General features: G+C 36.8%; 1 protein-coding gene across 2 annotated transcripts; it reads right to left on the bottom strand.

Annotated features, from left to right (window-relative positions):
- Positions 1-2459: 2459 nt before the first annotated feature.
- Positions 2460-19090, bottom strand: LOC149013702 (zinc finger protein-like protein). 2 transcript variants are annotated; one of them, XR_016173902.1, is made up of 8 exons: positions 18712-19090; positions 7457-7923; positions 6951-7065; positions 5992-6660; positions 5340-5417; positions 4442-4567; positions 3796-4287; positions 2460-3653 (listed from the first exon to the last, which is right to left on the bottom strand). XR_016173902.1 is itself a non-coding variant. In XM_089158020.1 (7 exons), the coding sequence occupies exons 1-7, from the start codon at positions 19063-19065 to the stop codon at positions 4015-4017; spliced, it is 2082 nt and encodes a 693-aa protein (XP_089014146.1). In that variant the 5' UTR covers positions 19066-19090; the 3' UTR covers positions 2460-4014. The 2 variants fall into 2 exon arrangements, 1 of the variants encoding a protein (XP_089014146.1); XM_089158020.1 differs by having other exon boundaries at positions 2460-4287.
- Positions 19091-19185: the final 95 nt, after the last annotated feature.

Below are 19185 nucleotides of genomic sequence, written 5' to 3'. Positions count from 1 at the left end.
ATTAAAATTACTATTAATAAGAATGGAAACTTTATGAGAGAGTTTAGGGATTCAAAAATAAAATTAAATGATTATGATTAGATATAATAAAATTGATAGCTAAAATTATAAATGAAATTAAATTTCCATTAATAGGAATGAAATTGTAAGAAACAAGTTGAAGGACTAAAAAAAATCAATGACTATGATTAGATCTGATCAAATCAATAGCTAAATTCTAACGAGATTTAAATTGCTATTAGTAGACTCAAATTTTAGGAGAAAGAAAGAACAACTAAAAAAAAATAAAAAAAATTATGCTTTATGAAAATAATACTAGAAAAAAATAGTGAGTGAGAGAGAGAGAGGAATAATTTGAGAAAGAAAGTGAATAATGATAAGTGTGGAGAAGACTTCAGAAAATTCCAATGTCTGCTAAGTACTCCAATATTTGGTGAGACATGTGAGAAAAAAAATAAGAATAAAATAGGAGATTAAGGAGAGAGTAAATTGTAATGAAAATATGACAGAGAATATAGAGAGAAATTTATGGATCATGAGTTAGTTTTTAATATTTTATATAAAAACTACATTATTTCAAACAACATTTCATCATTGTCCCTGTTTTTCGAATTTAAACAAATTCACTACAAATCACTTATTCTCAGCATAAATCCAAGCTCAAACAAACAAACAAAATCAAGAGTATTACTTTAAAAAAAAATACCTTACTAAATTATTTCTCAAATACATAAATTCATTAGCAAACAAATGAACAATACCGACCTATCAAAAATATAATAAAACCAAAATAAAAAATACCACTACGTTTACTAACGAATGCTAAATCAATGTGAACAAACTACGTGTTGCATTGCTAGTATATATATGTGTGTATATACCATGTAACCTCTAACCAAAAAACAACACTATGAAATCACATCCAAATAATGGTTTCAAAACTTTTGGTCGGCAGGGTTAATATGAGACATTAAGACCTGCTAGTTTGATTGTTTTCCCCCTTTGTTGAACAACCATGTTGAGTTCGACTTAAGATTAAAAACCCGTTTGATAACTCTCAAATGTTTCTACCATAAGAAATACCACTATAGAAATACCGGATGCAGTTTTAAATATTTCTAGAAACAAAACCACTTTTACTTTCATAAAACTTGCTTCTAGAATAAATTAAAAAAACAGTATTCACAGGTGTTTTATCATGGTGAGATGAAAATAAGAACCTCTTTGATGAGACAAAGGCTAAGATTTTATTAGATATATTGAATATGAAGAAGAATTTTGAAAATAATAAAAAGAATTGAAAGACCACAATCATTTTGAATGGATGAACAACAGAATGAAGAGTTCTATCACAATATTAGAGAGTTTTAACAGAGTTATTATGTTTTGTATGCTGAATTCCATGAAAATTTCTCCAAAAATATTTCAACTTAAACCTAACAGTCCCAACTTTTGCTTTGAAAAGTAGACACAATTAGTGTCAAATGTGTTCCTCGAAAAAAAAAGAGCTTATAATTTCATCCGATGTTGCAAAAATCACTAGAAATAAAAATAATTATTACACCGTTATTTTGTCTCCATCAATAGCCGACAATTTGCCATCTGTTAGTCCTCGTCCACCCCGGGAAGACCCGGCCCCTCGACCCCACCAGCAGACATGAGTGCATCAAATAACATTAACAAATAACAACATCATTATAATTGTTTATACTTTATACACATATAAACAATCATATATGAAATTATGAATATTGCATGTATGATATAATTATAAAAATAGTGCCCAATCAAAACCCGATGAAGCCACATGGGCAACACAACCAACAGTTGAAAAATACTATATAATTATTCCATAATTTTCAAAACATTTCCCCCATTTCCCTATTTTTGCATTTCATAATTATTGATATTTTTATTAATATCAGGATATTTTTTGAAAAATAAAATAACTATTTTCGGTCAAAAATATTTCGACTCCGTGAGTCCATAGATCGGCTCACGGAGTTCCACATATGTTTTTCTATCATCAACAACCCGTACCACTTAAAAGTAATCATACAAGATAATCAAAATATCATTTACCCACAAAAATAAAAAATTAAATACTCGGAAAAAATTCCGACTCCGTGAAATCGGATCGCACATGGTATCAACATATATTAATTCAAAACATCCAACATCATATAGCATGCATTGTAAAATTACTGGATAAGAATGGTACCTGAAAAAAAACGCCGACGACGAACAACGGAATCCGCAACAAGGAAGCAAGAGACCCAGATGCGAAGACGGACGAAAATATAGTGAAAAGTCGAAAAATGAGAGAGAGAAGAGAGAGAAATTAAAAAAAAAGAATTGAAAGCCACTTTATCAATCGTAATGAATGCGATAACAACGTGAAGATTCTATCACATATTAGGACCGGGTTTAACAGAGTTATTATGTTTTGTATGCTGAATTCCATGAAAATTTCTCCAAAATATTTCAACTTAAACCTAACAGTCCCAACTTTTGCTTTGAAAAGTAGACACAATTAGTGTCAAATGTGTTCCTCGAAAAAAAAAGAGCTTATAATTTCATCCGATGTTGCAAAAATCACTAGAAATAAAAATAATTTTATTAAACAGTTTTCAACCAATTATTTTGTTTTGCAAAATCAAGAAAGAACAGAAACAGTTTCTGGGTGAGTTATCAAACAGATCCAAAGTCTAGACTAAACAACTTCGTTACGGTTCAGAACATCTTATTTGACCAGCCCAAGCCCTATTTCAATCTGACAACTTATTAAAATATGCTAATTCCTCAACCCGTAAAAAATAATAATAATAATAATAATAAAGCATATGATAAATCAGGGAACCTGTCTTAAACCTTTTCCTTTATCTTTTGGGTTAACGTCTTACGCGTTTGGATACTATATAAGCACATTGTCAGTTGTGCAGACAATGGGCGATATTGCATTACCAAGTTGGGCACACAACGACGTGCACGCTGCATCATCACTTGTTGCCCTTTCCTGGAAAATGTGGTCATGTGAGGCACCAACTCCACCTGACCTGATAAAAAATACATGAACAAAGTATATCTAGTCTAGGGCACATAAAAGAAAGAAGATGCTTCAGTGCAAGTTGCGACTAAAACTAAAAAAATATAAGAAAAACCATATCCAGAAGAGTCAGGATTCCCGATTCCATTTCACTCATTAGTCCAATGACCACACACTAAGCATCCACCAGGACATGCACGAGGCAGTTCAGCTGTCGGATTTCCCTAGAGAGAGACCTGTTGCAGGGGAGAAGAATTTGGATCCAGATCCTCTGTCAGTGCTCAGCTCACACATCTTCACCATACATTAACAGGGGATTCACTGGGACCCACCTCAAAAGTGAGATCCCCAATTAGTCCCCTCCTAATGTATGTGGGAGAAGTGTGAGGGGAGCACAGACCTCCTGACGGGTAGAGAACTTGAAACTTGCAATGAAGTCCAATGAGAACAAGGTGGGTCCTAATGTCATTTTTTTTTTGGTCCTAATGACATTTTCTGCAGGTAACTAGTGAGTGCTAGCTGAGGTTCAGGAAAGAAGGGATATATTTGTCGCCTATGGTCGAGTAGAGAGTTGTTAGTTGTGGATCAAAGCATCCTCTTCTGATTGCTACAAAACAAGCACCAAAAACCACATCAGTTGACCTGGCAATATTAGTTTCTTTCAACACCAAAACTACTGATCTGGTGTTAACACAGTGCCCAATGGCTGCCAATGCTTGCTTTTTCATCTTTTCAATGCCTCAACCTACCTATCAATTAATCTGTACAACTTTTTGCTATACCTTCTTTGGATCATAATCATCACCTATATAGTGAAAGTGACAAGACATCTAAATAAATTAATAAGCATGCACAGCAAGTCTTTCAAGAATAGTTAAGAAAAAGAAGAAAAAAAACTACTTTAAAGGTCACCTTGGCATGGATCTTACATTTCAAGAAAAGGATAGCATCTGAATAGGTGTAGAGGTTTATCCATCCTCGAGGATCTCTCTATGTACATGCATACACGAGGTGCTGCAGTATTTGTAGTGATACCTGTGGAAGGGGACTTTACCAGCCAAGGATGCATTACAGCAGGAACAACTAATATCGTCTCCCACTCCAGCTATGAGCCCTGAACCACTAGTTGCTGAAGTTGTATTCACCTCTTGGGCACTGAGAGACGCTGCTGCTGCTAGTCTCCTCTCTGCTGCAGCTGCTCTCTTTTCTCTCTCAGCATCCCGTGCCTTTTTTAATTCCTCCTGAGTACAGAAAGATCCACCTAATTATTTTTGAAAACCTCTGAAAAATATTTAGGTTGAGAGCAATTAGCATTTAATGGGATAATATCTGCATACTAGTTTTTTAAGTGTAAAGTAAGCAGATACTGTAATACTAATAATAATTGAGCTTCACCTCAGTTGGCATGCGTGCTGCACCACTTGGTTGTGGCTTTGCTTTCATAGTTGAGGCCCTTGAAGTAGAAGAAACTCCTGTACCATGTGGAGTAGCAGCAGTAGTCTGGGATATGGCTGCCTCTGCCTGCATAAATCGCTCTGAACGTCAGGGTGATCCTTAAATTTGTATGATCTTTCCAGAAATCACAAGTACAAGAAAATCGGTTTCTAATGTTTTTTACTATCCCCCATCCATTAATTTATTATGGTTCTTTTCTCTGTTCTTTTACCCCGCCTCCCAAAATGACAGTTTGTAACTACTCAAATAACTACCAAGGAACTTGAGAAATTATTGAGCACACATGACTGCCTTGTATAGGGTTATGCAGATCGAGCCAAGATGGTCCAACAATGGATGTGCAAATGCATCAACTTTGCAAACTGATCGAAGCTGAATCTCAACCCAAAGGTATCTGTTCTCTGGAATTGATCCCCCTCTAGTGTCATATATTTTAAGAAAATTTTCATTGCCTACATTATTGCCATCACTGTGAGATGTATAAGTCATTCAAAGACGTCAAATGCTGCCCAAAGGATTCTTTCTCAGTGGCTGCACATGTCCCTGATTGAATGGCAGCAAGACAAATTTGTTTTGTTTTCTTTGTAGGGTGTTACTTTGTACAGCTAGAATTTGTATTAGTGCAGATTCTCTAAGTTTTCCCAATAAAATTTAGGAAGAAGAGAAACCCAGTAACCCACAGCAGATACATTGCTAAATCAATTTCAAAGGGCTCAGCATAACCAGTTCGTAGGCATAAAGTATATGCAATAAAAAACAGATCATGCTAACTGTTAAGGAAAAAGCAATTGTGAAATTCGGTGTCTCATGAGGTGCTTAAAACTGAGGAAGTATGCACCTGAGCCTTTTTCTCCTTTGCTTTCCGCAATTTCTTCAGTTCTTTTGATTTAGCTTTCTTCTTCGCATCTTTCTCAGCCTAAAAAATAATATCAAGTATAATCTATGGTCAAAAGAGAGAGAAAAAAAAAAGGTCCATAATTTTTAAACAGGATATTGCTTCACATTTTAGGTATTTTTCAAATGAAATTAGTCAACTTAATTTACCGCTCCAGTAAATAGATGGCAAAAAGGTCCCTTGAAAGTTCCAGAGACCAACATTGGCAGACTCACAAATAATGTTGGAGAGAAACAAGTTACAACCAAGAAAACAGAGGAAGAACTATATTTTCCACAGGCTGGAATAAATTTCAGACCCTTCCAACCTTAATTCTTATCTTCAATAATCCTACGATACTCCCTTATTCTGTCTTGTCAGGCTAAGATGTATAAATATGCACACATGCACAAAAACAAGTGAATGAAGTTTATAGGATACAAGTCACAACACCGACTACTTTCAACTGCCTGCAACGATTATGGATATCAAGAGGAGCCTTGGCAGGGAGTAACAGTGTAATAACTGTTTTGAGTAAAATGTTATCAGAATATTTTAAACACAACTACATAGCATGGCATCAATGAGTACAGAAAAGAAAATTAACATCCACTACCTGTTTAGCAGCTTGAGATTCCTCCATTTCTTTTGTCAATGGACTAGGCACATTAGCAGCATGCCAATCCCACTTATCCAGGTTCAAAGCCATGAAACGTCTGAAAGTGTTCCTAACTTCCTTGTCAGCTGCTAGCGTATAAGGTGTCCGGCCCCTTGAATCTTTGATGCAAGGATCCAAACCCTGTTCTAAAAGCTCCAAAGTTTTTTCAACATTGCCAGACATTGCTGCCTCATGCAAAGCTGTTGTTGTAATAATATTTTCACTTTCCACTGATGCACATGAACAATCAGAATTTTTTGAATCTGAATGAACTTCAACAGTTTCCTTGTTTTGCAACTTATCCAACAACTGTACATCTTTGGATTTGGTGTTGCTTCCCAGTGCAGTGCTCAAAACCAATGCAGAGTCATCTTTTATGCTCGGTTGACAATCCTTCTCATTCATCTCATAGATCACACGACTCAAAAGATCATACACTCGCTTAGCTTCCTTAAAGGTAGGGCGACGAACTGTTAAAGGTACATGCCATACAAGTGAATGCTGGTGATTGAAGTGTGCTTTTCCCCCAGTAAAAAGCAGTTGACGGTTATTTGAAGGAGCATGAACAAAGATGCATGATGAAGCATCAAAAAAAGGCTTCCAAGAATCAAGTAATTCTTGAATTTCCTACAACCACCCATTAAAAAGAAAAAACATAACTCATAAGCAGATGGTAATGAACCTATCTGAGAAGCCAAGAGACAAGCATACCAAAACTAGTTTCACAACATCAAAAAATGCCAAGACAGTGAAACAATTCATGACCTCACTATTTCAAGTAAGAAAAGTTTGTATTAGAAAAAAAATCAACTGACTATTTCGACATGGAATCTAATTCTGAAAGATGGACGCAAAAAGTAACTTCAATCAAGTTACATTTGATGTCCGACTATTTAGTAAAGAAAAAAATCCAACACCTTCTTCAAGGCAGACTCATTATACCGGCGAAGGGATGCTCCAGCAGAATTTGCAGCTTTTCCACTTGCATCTTTTGATGATTGCTTTTTACCAGCCTTAGCCCTCACAACATATCTAGCAAAGAAAACCCACAGGTAAAAGATGAAGTTAGGTAAAATGCAATTACATCTCACTAGAATTCCACAATTGATCAAGTTTGTTGAGATTAAAAATCAAGTATAAAACATTTTCTTACACACCCAAACTATGCAAGTTTCAGCCTAGAAATGGAAACAAGAATTAGATCAATGAAAGATAGAAACCTCATCTCGATCGACAATTCACTTTAGAAAAGTCTAAACTAGATGGAGTACGAACTGGTGTATCTTCGGAGAGAACACACCACAACTGGGGGGGATGTTGGATGAAAAAAAGAAAGAAAGAATGATAAAGAGAAAAAAAGAAACCACCTAGTTTGGTTAACCATGAAACATGGTGAGTAACAGTTAACTAACAAAAGACACACCTGTGGAATGTTTTGCGAGCCACAACAGAGTTTCCATCAAATACGCATCCAGCGAAGTGCCCTCCACTCGCAAGCAAAACAATTCGTAGACATGTTTTATCCCGAGGTTCACATATCAGTTTTTTCAATCTCCCAACTACCTCACTCTCTCCCAAGCATGACGTAGATTCTCCATTGACGGTGGACAATAACTTACCGTCATGAAACAAGAGATTTTCAGATTCATTTAACACTAAACATTTCCAAATAGAAACAATCTCTCCTGTCTTTAGATGGATAAATAATTTATGTTTCATGTTATCCCCCGTTTTCCTTTGTATATCATTGTTTGAACATGATCCCTTCTCTGTTTCGTCTTCTGATCCTGATATACTTGATATGTCATAGTCATTAGCAACAGACTCTGATGTCAATTCATCAAAATCTTCCTCTTTGATAGTATCTTTTCCAGAAATGCTCAGCTTGACCTACGACAACACATGAACAAGAAAATGAGGACAAGGATACTGCAAGGTAAGGCAAAAATCAGCTGCAATCCATTTTACGATTGTACATCAAGATTACCGAACAAAATGGTGGATTATATGCACAACAGACAGCTGGTAATAGAAACTATCACAATATATATATCTTAAGAAAATTAAAGTAGGAAAGAGAAGATCATGTTTCACCACATTCCAAGGTGCCCCAGAGTCATAATCAGTATAACTAATGAGGACATCAGTGGACAATTTCGAGTTTACTAGCGACACCGGCGTAGAGATCATCCCACGACAGCATTTATGTGGATGGATGATGAGTTCGGAGGCTATCGGACCTATGGTTCGATGAGAAGCACTGCTCATAGGCAGTTTGTCATGTTATTTCTTTAGTTTTAGTGGGTTGGATATTAACTTGCTATTGGTTTTTTTGTTATTTTTATGTTTGAGCCTTTGTGGGCTGGGCCTACAGTATTTTTTTGCCCAATTTTGAATTAATTTGAATTAGGGTTATATTTGCTATTTAAGTTGGGGTTATTTTGGGAATTAAGCATGTAAGGTTGGGAGGGATTAATGTGGAAAATCTTAGAATCATATCATAATATTTTATTAGTATCTTTAATCTAAGTAGATCAGATTGTAATATTCTATTACAGGTCTTTTTCTTATTATTGCAATCTTCTATTCTAGGTAGATTTCTCATTGATTGTAATCTTTTATTCTAGGTATATTTCTTATTTATTCTAATCTTCTAGGTAGGATATTCTTTCCTATTTCATAGATAGCAGTTGTGTATATATTGATTGTAAAGTTCTGAATAAGACACTGAAGAATCAAACATTTCAATTCCTATTTCGTCATGGTATCAGAGCCAACCAATCTTGGGATTGCTGTCCAGCTTTCAAGCCTTCATTGCCTTTAATCTCTGGTGTTTCCGCCACACAGAGATTATTCATCCTTTGGCGTTTATCGCCATTCTTTATTCAGCTCTGTTCTGTTTATTTTTCCTTACCTGAAAAACAAATTTTTTATTTCTCCGCCTTATCTGTCATTCTATTGCATCTTTGGTTACTGTTTCACATACTATTTTTAAGCACCTACAATGAGTATGTCAGAACCAAGAGAGGTTACTTTCGGGACTGCATTTGATCATAAAATAAAAAAATCTACAAAATGGAGAATTGCAAAACAGAGACAATCTATGGTGTACCTACTGCAAGAAAGCTCGTCACACACGGGAAAGATGCTGGAAACTTCATGGTAAACCTCCTAGCCGAGAGTGGCGGCACAAAGGAGAGCAATCTGGAAATAATGGTCAGGCGCATGTTATATTTGCACAGCAACCTGAAGTCACTAATAAAGAGGTTGCTAGCCTTAATCAGGAGGACATAGAACGTTTAAAAACTCTTTTGAGCAACCTTAACAAAAAAAACCAGGTACACGTTCTTTGGCATATTCAGGTGAGTTTCCACTTTCTATTGGATTAAATGTCTCTAGTAATTCTCTTCCAAGCCCCTGGATCATAGATTCAGGTGCAACTGACCACATGACACACTCACCAAATCTTTTCACCACATATTCTCCCTGTCCAAGTAGTAGGAAGATAGCTACTGCTGATGGCTCGTTAACTACTGTGGCTGGAACTGGAAATATTGAGCTCAACTCATCCCTCACCTTGAAAAATGTTCTACATGTTCCTAGACTATCTATAAATCTCATTTCTGTGAAGAAACTCACGCAAGATTTACATTGTAATGTAGTCTTTCACCATAGTCATTGTATATTTCAGGACAAGGATTCGGGGAGGACAATTGGACATGCTAGAGAAAGGGATGGACTCTACTACCTTGAGGCACCAAGCCAATCACATGCTACTAATGGTAGTCCTTCTCAAACCAATAAGGAAAAAATATGGCTTTACCATCACAGACTTGGACATCCTTCCTTTAGGGTAATCAGTCTTTTGTTTCCTTCTTTGTTTCAAGGCATACATGTCGATGAGTTTCATTGTGATGTGTGTGAGCTTGCTAAACACAAGCGTGTACCACTTCCTTTAAGCAAGAAAAGAAGTTCCATCCCCTTTTATCTCATTCATTGTGATATTTGGGGTCCTTCTAGAATTCCTAATGTGTCTGGGGCTAGGTGGTTCGTGTAATTCATTGATGATTGCACTCGTGTCTTATGGATTTTTCTACTCAAAAACAAATCCGATGTTAGTTGTGTTCTTCCCAACTTCCATTCCATGGTTAAGAAGCGTTGATACCCCACAACAAAACGGAGTAGCTGAACGGAAAAATGACCACCTTCTTGATGTAACTAGAGCCTCCCTATTCCAATACAATGTGCCTAAGTCATTTTGGGGGGAAGCAGTCCTCACAGCAACTCATCTCATAAATCGGCTACCTTCGAGAGTCTTAGGATTCAATAGTCCAATGGATGTCCTTTCCCAGTTCTACCCAAACCTAAAAACGACAAATAACCTTGTTCCTCGAATTTTTGGGTGTCTCATTTGTTCATATTCATGGACCACATCAGGGTAAATTAGATCCTAGAGCACTCAAATGTTTATTTATAGGATATTCCTCCACTCAAAAGGGCTATAAGTACTATCACCCTCCTTCAAAAAGGTTATGTGTTTCCATTGATGTCACTTTTCATGAACATAAGTCTTATTTTTCCACACCTAATCTTCAGGGGGAGCATTCAATAATGGAAGATAAGAATGGAAATTCCTTACTTGACTTAGAGTTCACTCCCAAATACTTCACTATGTCACCTGAGTCAAATTGTGAACAACCTAAACTTGTGTCAGACTTACCTGTGTCAAACTGTGAACAACATGAACATATGTCAAACTTTGAAATGAATGAGCCTATTTTTGATATTGAGCATGTGAGATTGGCAAAGGAAAGGTGTACTCAAGGAAGAAGAATCTTGTTCCAGAATCAGTGCAAGTTCAAGACTCCAATCCAAATTCTGGAAATGAGGTACAAATGACTAATCCTTCACTACAAACTGAATTCGATGTGCCCACAGATAGTAATGAACTAGACCTTCCTATTGCCATTAGGAAAGGCACTAGAGAATGCACAACGAAACCCATGTACCCTCTTGCCGAATTCTTGTCCTTTAAACATTTTTCCCCATCTCATTGAGCCTTTCTGGTAAGTTTAAACACCATTGCAATTCCTAACACCTTATTTGAGGCTTTATCCAATAAGGAGTGGAAGCAAGCTATGAATGTGGAGATGGAAGCATTAGAAAGCAATGGAACATGGGAACTTGTAAGATTACCAGAAGGGAAGAAACCTGTGGGGTGCAAATGGGTATATACATTGAAGTATCGAGCAGATGGATCTTTAGAAAGGAACAAAGCAAGGTTGGTAGCCAAGGGCTACACCTAGACTTACGGGATTGACTACCTTGAAACATTTGCTCCAGTTGTAAAAATGAATACCGTCAGAATCTTACTATCCTTGGTGGCAAATTATGGTTGGGACTTGCAACAGTTTGATGTTAAAAATGCATTCTTGCATGGTGAACTAAAGGAAGAAATTTACATGGAGGTTCCCCGGGTTATGAGAAGGATTTAGCTGCTAATATTGCATGCAAGTTAAAAAAGGCCTTATATGGACTCAAACAGTCACCGCGGGCATGGTTTGGCAGATTTACTAAAGTCATGATTAGTATGGGTTACAAGCAAAGTCAAGGAGACCCTACATTGTTCATCAAGCACTCATCATCTGGGGGAGTCACGGCACTACTTGTGTATGTTGATGATATAATAGTGACAGGAAATGAAGAAAAAGAGAAACAAAATTTGACTCAATGCTTGGCTAAGGAATTTGAGATCAAGGCTTTGGGAAGATTAAAATACTTCTTTGGCATTGAAGTTGCTCACTCTCAACAAGGCATTTTCATCTCTCAACAAAAGTATATCACTGATCTCCTTAAAGAAACAGGAATGGCCGCATGTAAACCAGCAAGCACTCCAATAGATCCCAACAGTAAACTTGGGAATGCAGAAGAAGATGTTGTTGTGGACCGAGAGATGTATCAAAGACTAGTAGGAAGACTAATCTACTTGTCTCACACAAGGCCAGACATAGCATATGTAGTTAGTGTAATCAACCAATTCATGCACAGTCCAAAGGAAATTCACTTGCATGCAGCTCACCGTGTGCTACAATATTTAAAACGGACGCCAGGGAGAGGCCTTTTATTTAGAAGGAATAAAGGAATGATACTAGAAGCATACACTGATGCTGATTATGCAGGGTCAGCAGTAGATAGAAGGTCGACCACAGGATATTGCACATTTCTTGGTGGCAATCTTGTGACATGGAGGAGTAAGAAGCAGAATGTTGTGGCTTAGTCAAGTGCAGAAGCCGAATATCGTGCAATGGCTCAAGGAATATGTGAATTACTTTGGTTGAAGATTATCTTAGAAGACCTAAAGGTTGAATGGGGTGGACCAATGAGACTCTACTGTGACAACAAATCAGCAATCAGTATAGCACATAACCCTGTTCAACATGACCGAACCAAGCACATTGAGATTGACAGACACTTCATCAAAGAGAAGCTGGATAGCAGACTGATTTGTACGCCATATGTGTCTACACATAGTCAACTTGCTGATGTACTTACTAAAGGATTGAGCAGCTCAGCCTTTCAAAAATGCATATCCAAGTTGGGAATGGAGAATGCCTATTCACCAGCTTGAGGGGGAGTGTGGAAAATCTTAGAATCATATCATAATATTTTATTAGTATCTTTAATCTAAGTAGATCAGATTGTAATATTCTATTACAGGTATTTTTCTTATTATTGCAATCTTCTATTCTAGGTAGATTACTCATTGATTGTAATCTTCTATTCTAGGTAGATTTCTCATTGATTGTAATCTTCTATTCTAGGTAGATTTCTTATTTATTCTAATCTTCTATGTAGGATATTCTTTCCTATTTCATAGATAGCAGTTGTGTATATATTGATTGTAAAGTTCTGAATAAGACACTGAAGAATCAAACATTTCAATTCCTATTTCGTCAATTAATTCTATTATTTAAATCTTGTACGGGACTCGTTTTGGCAGCATGAATGAATAAAAATATTAAAAGATTTCTCTCTCTCTTGTGCAATTCTCTTTCTCGGGTAAGTTCCTCTTCTCTTCTTCTACTTCCTCTCTTGCGTGAATCAGCTTTCTCTTCTTCTTTTCTTTTGCATATTTGCTTTCATCTCTCTTTTTTTTCCTTTCTATAGATTCTTTCTATTCTTCTTCTCCTTTTTTTTTTTCCTCTTTCTCTGCTATTTTGTCCATCAGAATTTTCTTTATTCTCTGTCATACATTTTTTTTTCTTCTTCTTTTCTTTATCTCCTTCTCTATTATCACTTCTAGTACAGCAGTCTTGCTGTGGTTCTCCATTCTAACCCTACTGTCCATTCATGGGTTTCATTATTGCTTAGAAATATTTTCTTTCTATTATTTCTATTCCCAGATGTTTTCTAACCCCTGTTTTGCAGCCAGGACCAGCAGGTAACTTTATTAAGTCTCTCTTTGAATTTTTTTTTTTATTCTATCTTTATTCCTTGCAGTAGTTTCTTTAAAACAAAACTTCCACAGATTCCTTTGCATTGTTAATGGCTGAATTCATTGTTAGAAACCTGATTTTGACTAGGACAGTACTATTTTCTTTAGATTTCTTGATATTCTTGCATTCAATTTAGTGTTATGGGGCCAATATCCCCATCCCTCTGTTTCCCTATTGATTCTAGTTAAGTTGTGTTCATTAGTTAGGACTTATCGTGTTTTTTTCTCTGCTTTAGCTGTCTTATATGCATGCTTAATTAGAATTCAGGTGCTGCAATTCCTTTGTCTTTTACTACCTGTCAAGGATAGGTGTCTCATTCTAAGAGTCTAGTAGCCCACTTTGTAGGTCCCTAGTTTCTAGGTTTTCCCCTACATCAATAACATTATAAGTTCTCAAAAATCTAAATACTGAGTCACATGAATGTTATAAATGGAAAACTAAAAGAAAGAACCAATCACATGGCACTGTGAAGGAGATCAGATTAGGCTATCAGGAAAATATCAAAAATAGTCTTTATAAATCCTTGACAAAACTTTCAAAAATTAATTTATCACAAATGCACCTTTATAAAGGAACATTATCTGAGTTAAGGCAACAAAATGAGATAAAATGACCACATAGTGTTGTATATATGCTAAAGAGAAGAGGGAGTATTTTACCTACAAGAAAAGGGCCAGCAGGCCTAAGCTGCTAGCATGGCTTGGGTAGGCTATCTCTCAGCCCATTCATATGGTTGGTCAAGCCAATCTACTGCTTAATACCTATTAGTTGATTAGTTAATTTGTTATTTTCGGTTCCTAGTTTGATTATGTTTTCTTTATGGCAGTAATTTACAAGAAGGATATTCCATAGCTTGAGTAGGATTGGTTTTGCCATTCATGTAATAGGTTAATTTGCTTGTCTTTTTCAAACCTGTGGATCCAACAATGCATAAATTTTATTGGTTCAAGAAACTTTTTCTCCGTATTCTTCAAATCTACTGTTGAGTAGAGCTTGGTGTGGAGTTATTAGAAAGGAAATCTGCCTCTGTTGGTGGGGAAACCTAAGTTTACTTATTTATATTTTCAGACACACTGCTTTGCATAGTTCAGGTCCCGATCCACTCATCCATTGCTTTTTTACTTCCAACATTAACTTATTAAGCCTTAATCTCTGGTTTGCAATAGGTCTTCATGCTCACACCTGTGGTTTATTGATGTATCCTGGGTTGGACCCCCAAATTGGGCCAAAAATCAGACCCAAAAGGTGCCCCTAAGGCTGCCCGAATACCCCAGATCATTTTCCAAGCCCCTCTTTTGGGGCCCAATATGGGTCTCATTTTATTCCTCACAATCCCAAGGTCAGGGATCCATATTCATTTTCTGTTTGAGCCAATAATTTAAGAGTTAAAGTCCATGAAAGTTAGTGTTGAGTTGTTAGGATTCGGTTCCTTAATTTTAGGAAACCTTATCTTAAAGTAATTCTATTTTAGTTAAGTCCTAGTTTGATTTAAAAGTTGTTTGTTGAGTCACAAGTAAGTGCCGTAAGAGATTCCAATCTAAGGGCCGGAATCACATAGTAATTTGATTCCTTTTTAAATGTTGTCAGCGTACTAGAGTTGTTCTAAAACAGGAAGGAGTTATTTCCTTTGGAGTATTAGTATGAGTTATTTTAGTTGAGTCCTAATTTGGCAAGTATCGGTTACTTAGGGGCCAAGTTACCAATTTGAGTTTAGTTGGGTTTACAAGGCTATAACTAGCCTAAGTCATAACGTAATTGTCAGTCTTGATTATTGAATGAAACCAGAGTTTGAGAAATTGACCTGAGAAGTTGTGGGATCCTTGGGAGGGTGACCAGCAGCTGGTATTGTGCATTGTGTCTTCAACTTCAAGGTTTTCTTCATTATTTCAAGCATCCGAACACGAAGACTTATGCAGTTCTTCAACCACAAGCAAGTGAGATACCCCCACCGAAACCCTAACCCTCTCCCTCTCTGTTTGCCACCCTAACAGACCCTTCCCTCTCTTGTTTGGCTTAGTTCTACACCCCCAACCCATCGCAAATCCCCTTAGGCTAATTCCCTTTAGTTTCCTGCAATTCAATCCCTTCCCCTAGACCAAGAGACCCTCCCCTTGCAACTGTAGGCCACCCCTGCCCCTCCCTGTTTCTGCGCAAGCAACAGCACCTCTCCTTATATATACCCCACTTCCCCAGCCCCTCTAGACTCCAAAACCCCCTCCTAGGATCTCAGCTAACCTAGGAACACATTACCCCTAAGCCTATTAGCCTATCTAACCTATTTTACCCTAATGTAAAATTTTCTGCAGGTCTTCTTCAACCTTGGACTTCTGTAGAATTTTAGAAACTTCATAAAACCCTAAACCAGATGTTCCAAACCCCATTTTCTAAAACCCCGAGTCCTAAATCTGAAACATAAAACCAGCAAAGTAAGAGCCCAAAACCCACTGCCCAAAACTTCTAAAAAACCCCAGTTTACCCTTAGAAACCCTAATTGAGTGCTGGACTTACTTCAGAAGATCCTAAAAATCTAACCCTAAATTTTGGGGCTACATCATTTATATTGGTAATGTGATTCTGATATTTTAAACCTCAATAACATATCTTCTGTTAACCTGCAGTGAACCTGCAGTGCGCCTGTTTGGGGTGAATATTTTAGCCTTAATCTTCACAACCTAAAAGTGGAACACAACCCAAGTTTGGTGTGATTCTGAGGTCTTGATCTTCTGCTATCAAAAATTTCCTTATGTCAGATTTGGAAATGCTGAAAATTAAACTTGATTCAAGTTTCATCCAGATCTGATTCTTGAGTTGAGATATATTTGAGTTTCCTATCGGCTTAGAGATGAAGAACTCAGTGTCTCTCAGCTAATTTCAATCAGATCATTAACTCAACCCATCTCTTGAGGGACCTATATTCTACCTCATTGCAGTAATATTTGCAAAGAATGAAGTGATATGCAGTTAGGAAAAATTCCTGATGAAATGGAATATCATAGCCAAAATTCAAGATATTGACTGGCACATTTAGAATCAACCAGAACATAAAATTCATCAGGAGGCACCATGCTAAGTCCTACGTCAAAACAAAATATTATGGAGTGTAGCCACAATGAATTGAGAATTGCAACTAATTGCACAATTGAGGAACTCCATGTGTCAAAAATGGATTTGAAGGATAACACATAAGAAAGAAGAAAACATTCACCCCAGAAGAAAAAAAGGGGGGGGGGGAGAAATAAAAAAGGACCTTAGTTGATGGTCGTCTCAGTTGACTACATTGATTGGATACTTTAATTTAAAGTTGAGATATCATAAAAGTGTCTTTTGAAACTAAATGGAGTCAGTAACATGAATCCTTGTCCTCCAATCAGCTCTATTCAAGGTCTTACTTGAAACCAGACCTAAGTTATGCATATCTTTCATCACCACTTTTCCTAAGGTCATTTAGGTGTGCCCTTGACTCTTTTAATTCATTCAATCTAAAGCGATCATTCCTCTGTACTACATCACCAAACCATCTCCGTTGAATGCCACCTCAAACAACTTTCTCATAGCTTAGCATGTAATAGAGCTACTCCGCTAGCTCTAATATGACCACTTCTTACTTTGTCCTTCCTACTTTTGCCCCTCATCCATCTCAATATCTCATCTCCATTCATTGAGTTTTCAACATCACACTTCATTACGTAGGTTTCACGCACAAGACCTATGAAATTGCTTACTTCTAATTTTCAAAGTTCTAACTTCATATAAACTTGTTCACATGATTTTATGGAAATAATCAAATAAAATCCTTAAAACCACATGATGACCCAACCAATTCATCATTAACGAAAAAGGCAACGATGTTATATTATTGTCACATTTTAGTACTCCACTGCACCACATTAAAGTTGCCAACCATATTCAAACCTCAGCTTGCACCTATATTCATTGTCCATCACTTATTCCTGATCCACATTGTAAGAAGATTCATGGAGTAATCACCAAAAGAATATCATATCCAGTTCCACTAAGCAAGACATCAACAGTTTGATACCCATCCAAGGACCATCTGTTGATATTCGTTGTTGTTGCCCTCTCTTAATAGCTCAAGGTTTTAGGATTAGTAGTTGTAACATGGTATCGGAGCATAAAAATCACTAGTACAACTGATGGGAAATGCAACATTGATCCTTAACCCTTTCTCCCTAGATGGTGTTAGTTCTGCATGAGTACATGTCAAATTCAATGTCATTTTTACCAGCTTGCACATTTAATCATGTAAATACACATTGTTGTTGCCCTTATTTAATAGCTCAAGCTAGAAGTTGTTGTAATAGCAACTATGCAAATACATAAACCTGCAGCTATTGGTAGGATAACAAGCTGACAGTGGAAGGCTCATATTACAGTTATTGTACTAAGCTAATAAACAGTTGACCGGGACTCTTCAAATTCCATCGCCAAGTTACTACAGGATCAACATCTGAGGGGATTACATTAGAAACAGGGAAATATATCAACTTCATCACCTCTGTTCACTCTCCAAACTCCAAAGGGATCAGTTTGATTTGCCTCTGTAGCAAACAGGCTTGACATGAAACTTGGCACAACAATCTCAGGCACCCAACTAATGGTACCGCATTATTTTTTAATATGATAAATTGCCTCTATGAGAAAGTAAACCAATAATGAACGTAGCTCTTCCAACCTCAACCAATTTTTAGTTGGATTACTCACTACCAAATCCAAACCAAACGCAGTATCACTTCATAGAACCAGAAGAAAATGACATAAACTAACAAATTCACATTCCTGAACTGATCTCCCAAACAGCACTGAGTTTTCCTTGATTTTCTAGTAACGCAACCCCCTTCTGAAAAGGTGATTTCAACAGTTGCAAGGAAGAGGGAAAAAAAAAGTTCCTTACAAAATTGACTAGTTGGGGGTTCCATCGATACTTTTTATTACAGTTATGATATTTCTATATGAGTCCTGCTCTATACAAGCTAACCTATCTGCAGTCCAAATTCAGTTAAAGTAAAATGGGAAGAAAAAAAATCTAGTTCCAGAAAGGCAACATGAGTTTGAAGAATCACCGAACGTCAAAACAATCATCGTGGTAACCTAGTAATAGAAAGAAGGAGAAAAAAACCCTAATAAATAGAGAAGTATTGAGAATGAGAACGGAAAACTATACATTGAATCGGTGGAAGTCGGACGTAAAATGAAACCGTTGATCTTGAAGGGATTCGAATTCCGCCTTACAAGTATGGCATGACCATGTCGACAAAGCCTTCTGTGCCTTTGGTTGTTCCTCCAGAGGTTCCACCTTCAGGTCTTCATCAATGGCTGTTGGAGACGTTACATCAAGAGACTCGAAGGAAGAAACCAGAGAAGAATCGGCGACAGAGGAAGAAATGTCCTTCAAATCGTGAAGCAAGCGACATGAATCGAAGAAGTCGGATGGAAGGTCAAAGACCGAACGAAATCTCTGCTCTACTTTAGTGCTGCTGTTATCTTTGTTGCCGTCGTTTCTGCTTGTGCTCGCCATTACAATTTGCAATTAGCGATCCAAATATTTCATAGACCTCAGAAATAAAATTACAATTACGTATTTATAGTTTGCACCGAAATGGAACAAAAAAACAAAACAAAATAAAATAAAAAAGGT

This window comes from Hakea prostrata, chromosome 6 (assembly GCF_041222555.1).
Source record: "Hakea prostrata isolate BN-2017 chromosome 6, UWA_Hpros_2, whole genome shotgun sequence".
NCBI classification, from domain to species: Eukaryota; Viridiplantae; Streptophyta; class Magnoliopsida; order Proteales; family Proteaceae; genus Hakea; species Hakea prostrata.
The sequence above is the reverse complement of the archived record's forward strand: the minus strand, read 5'-3'. Positions and strand labels throughout refer to the sequence as shown.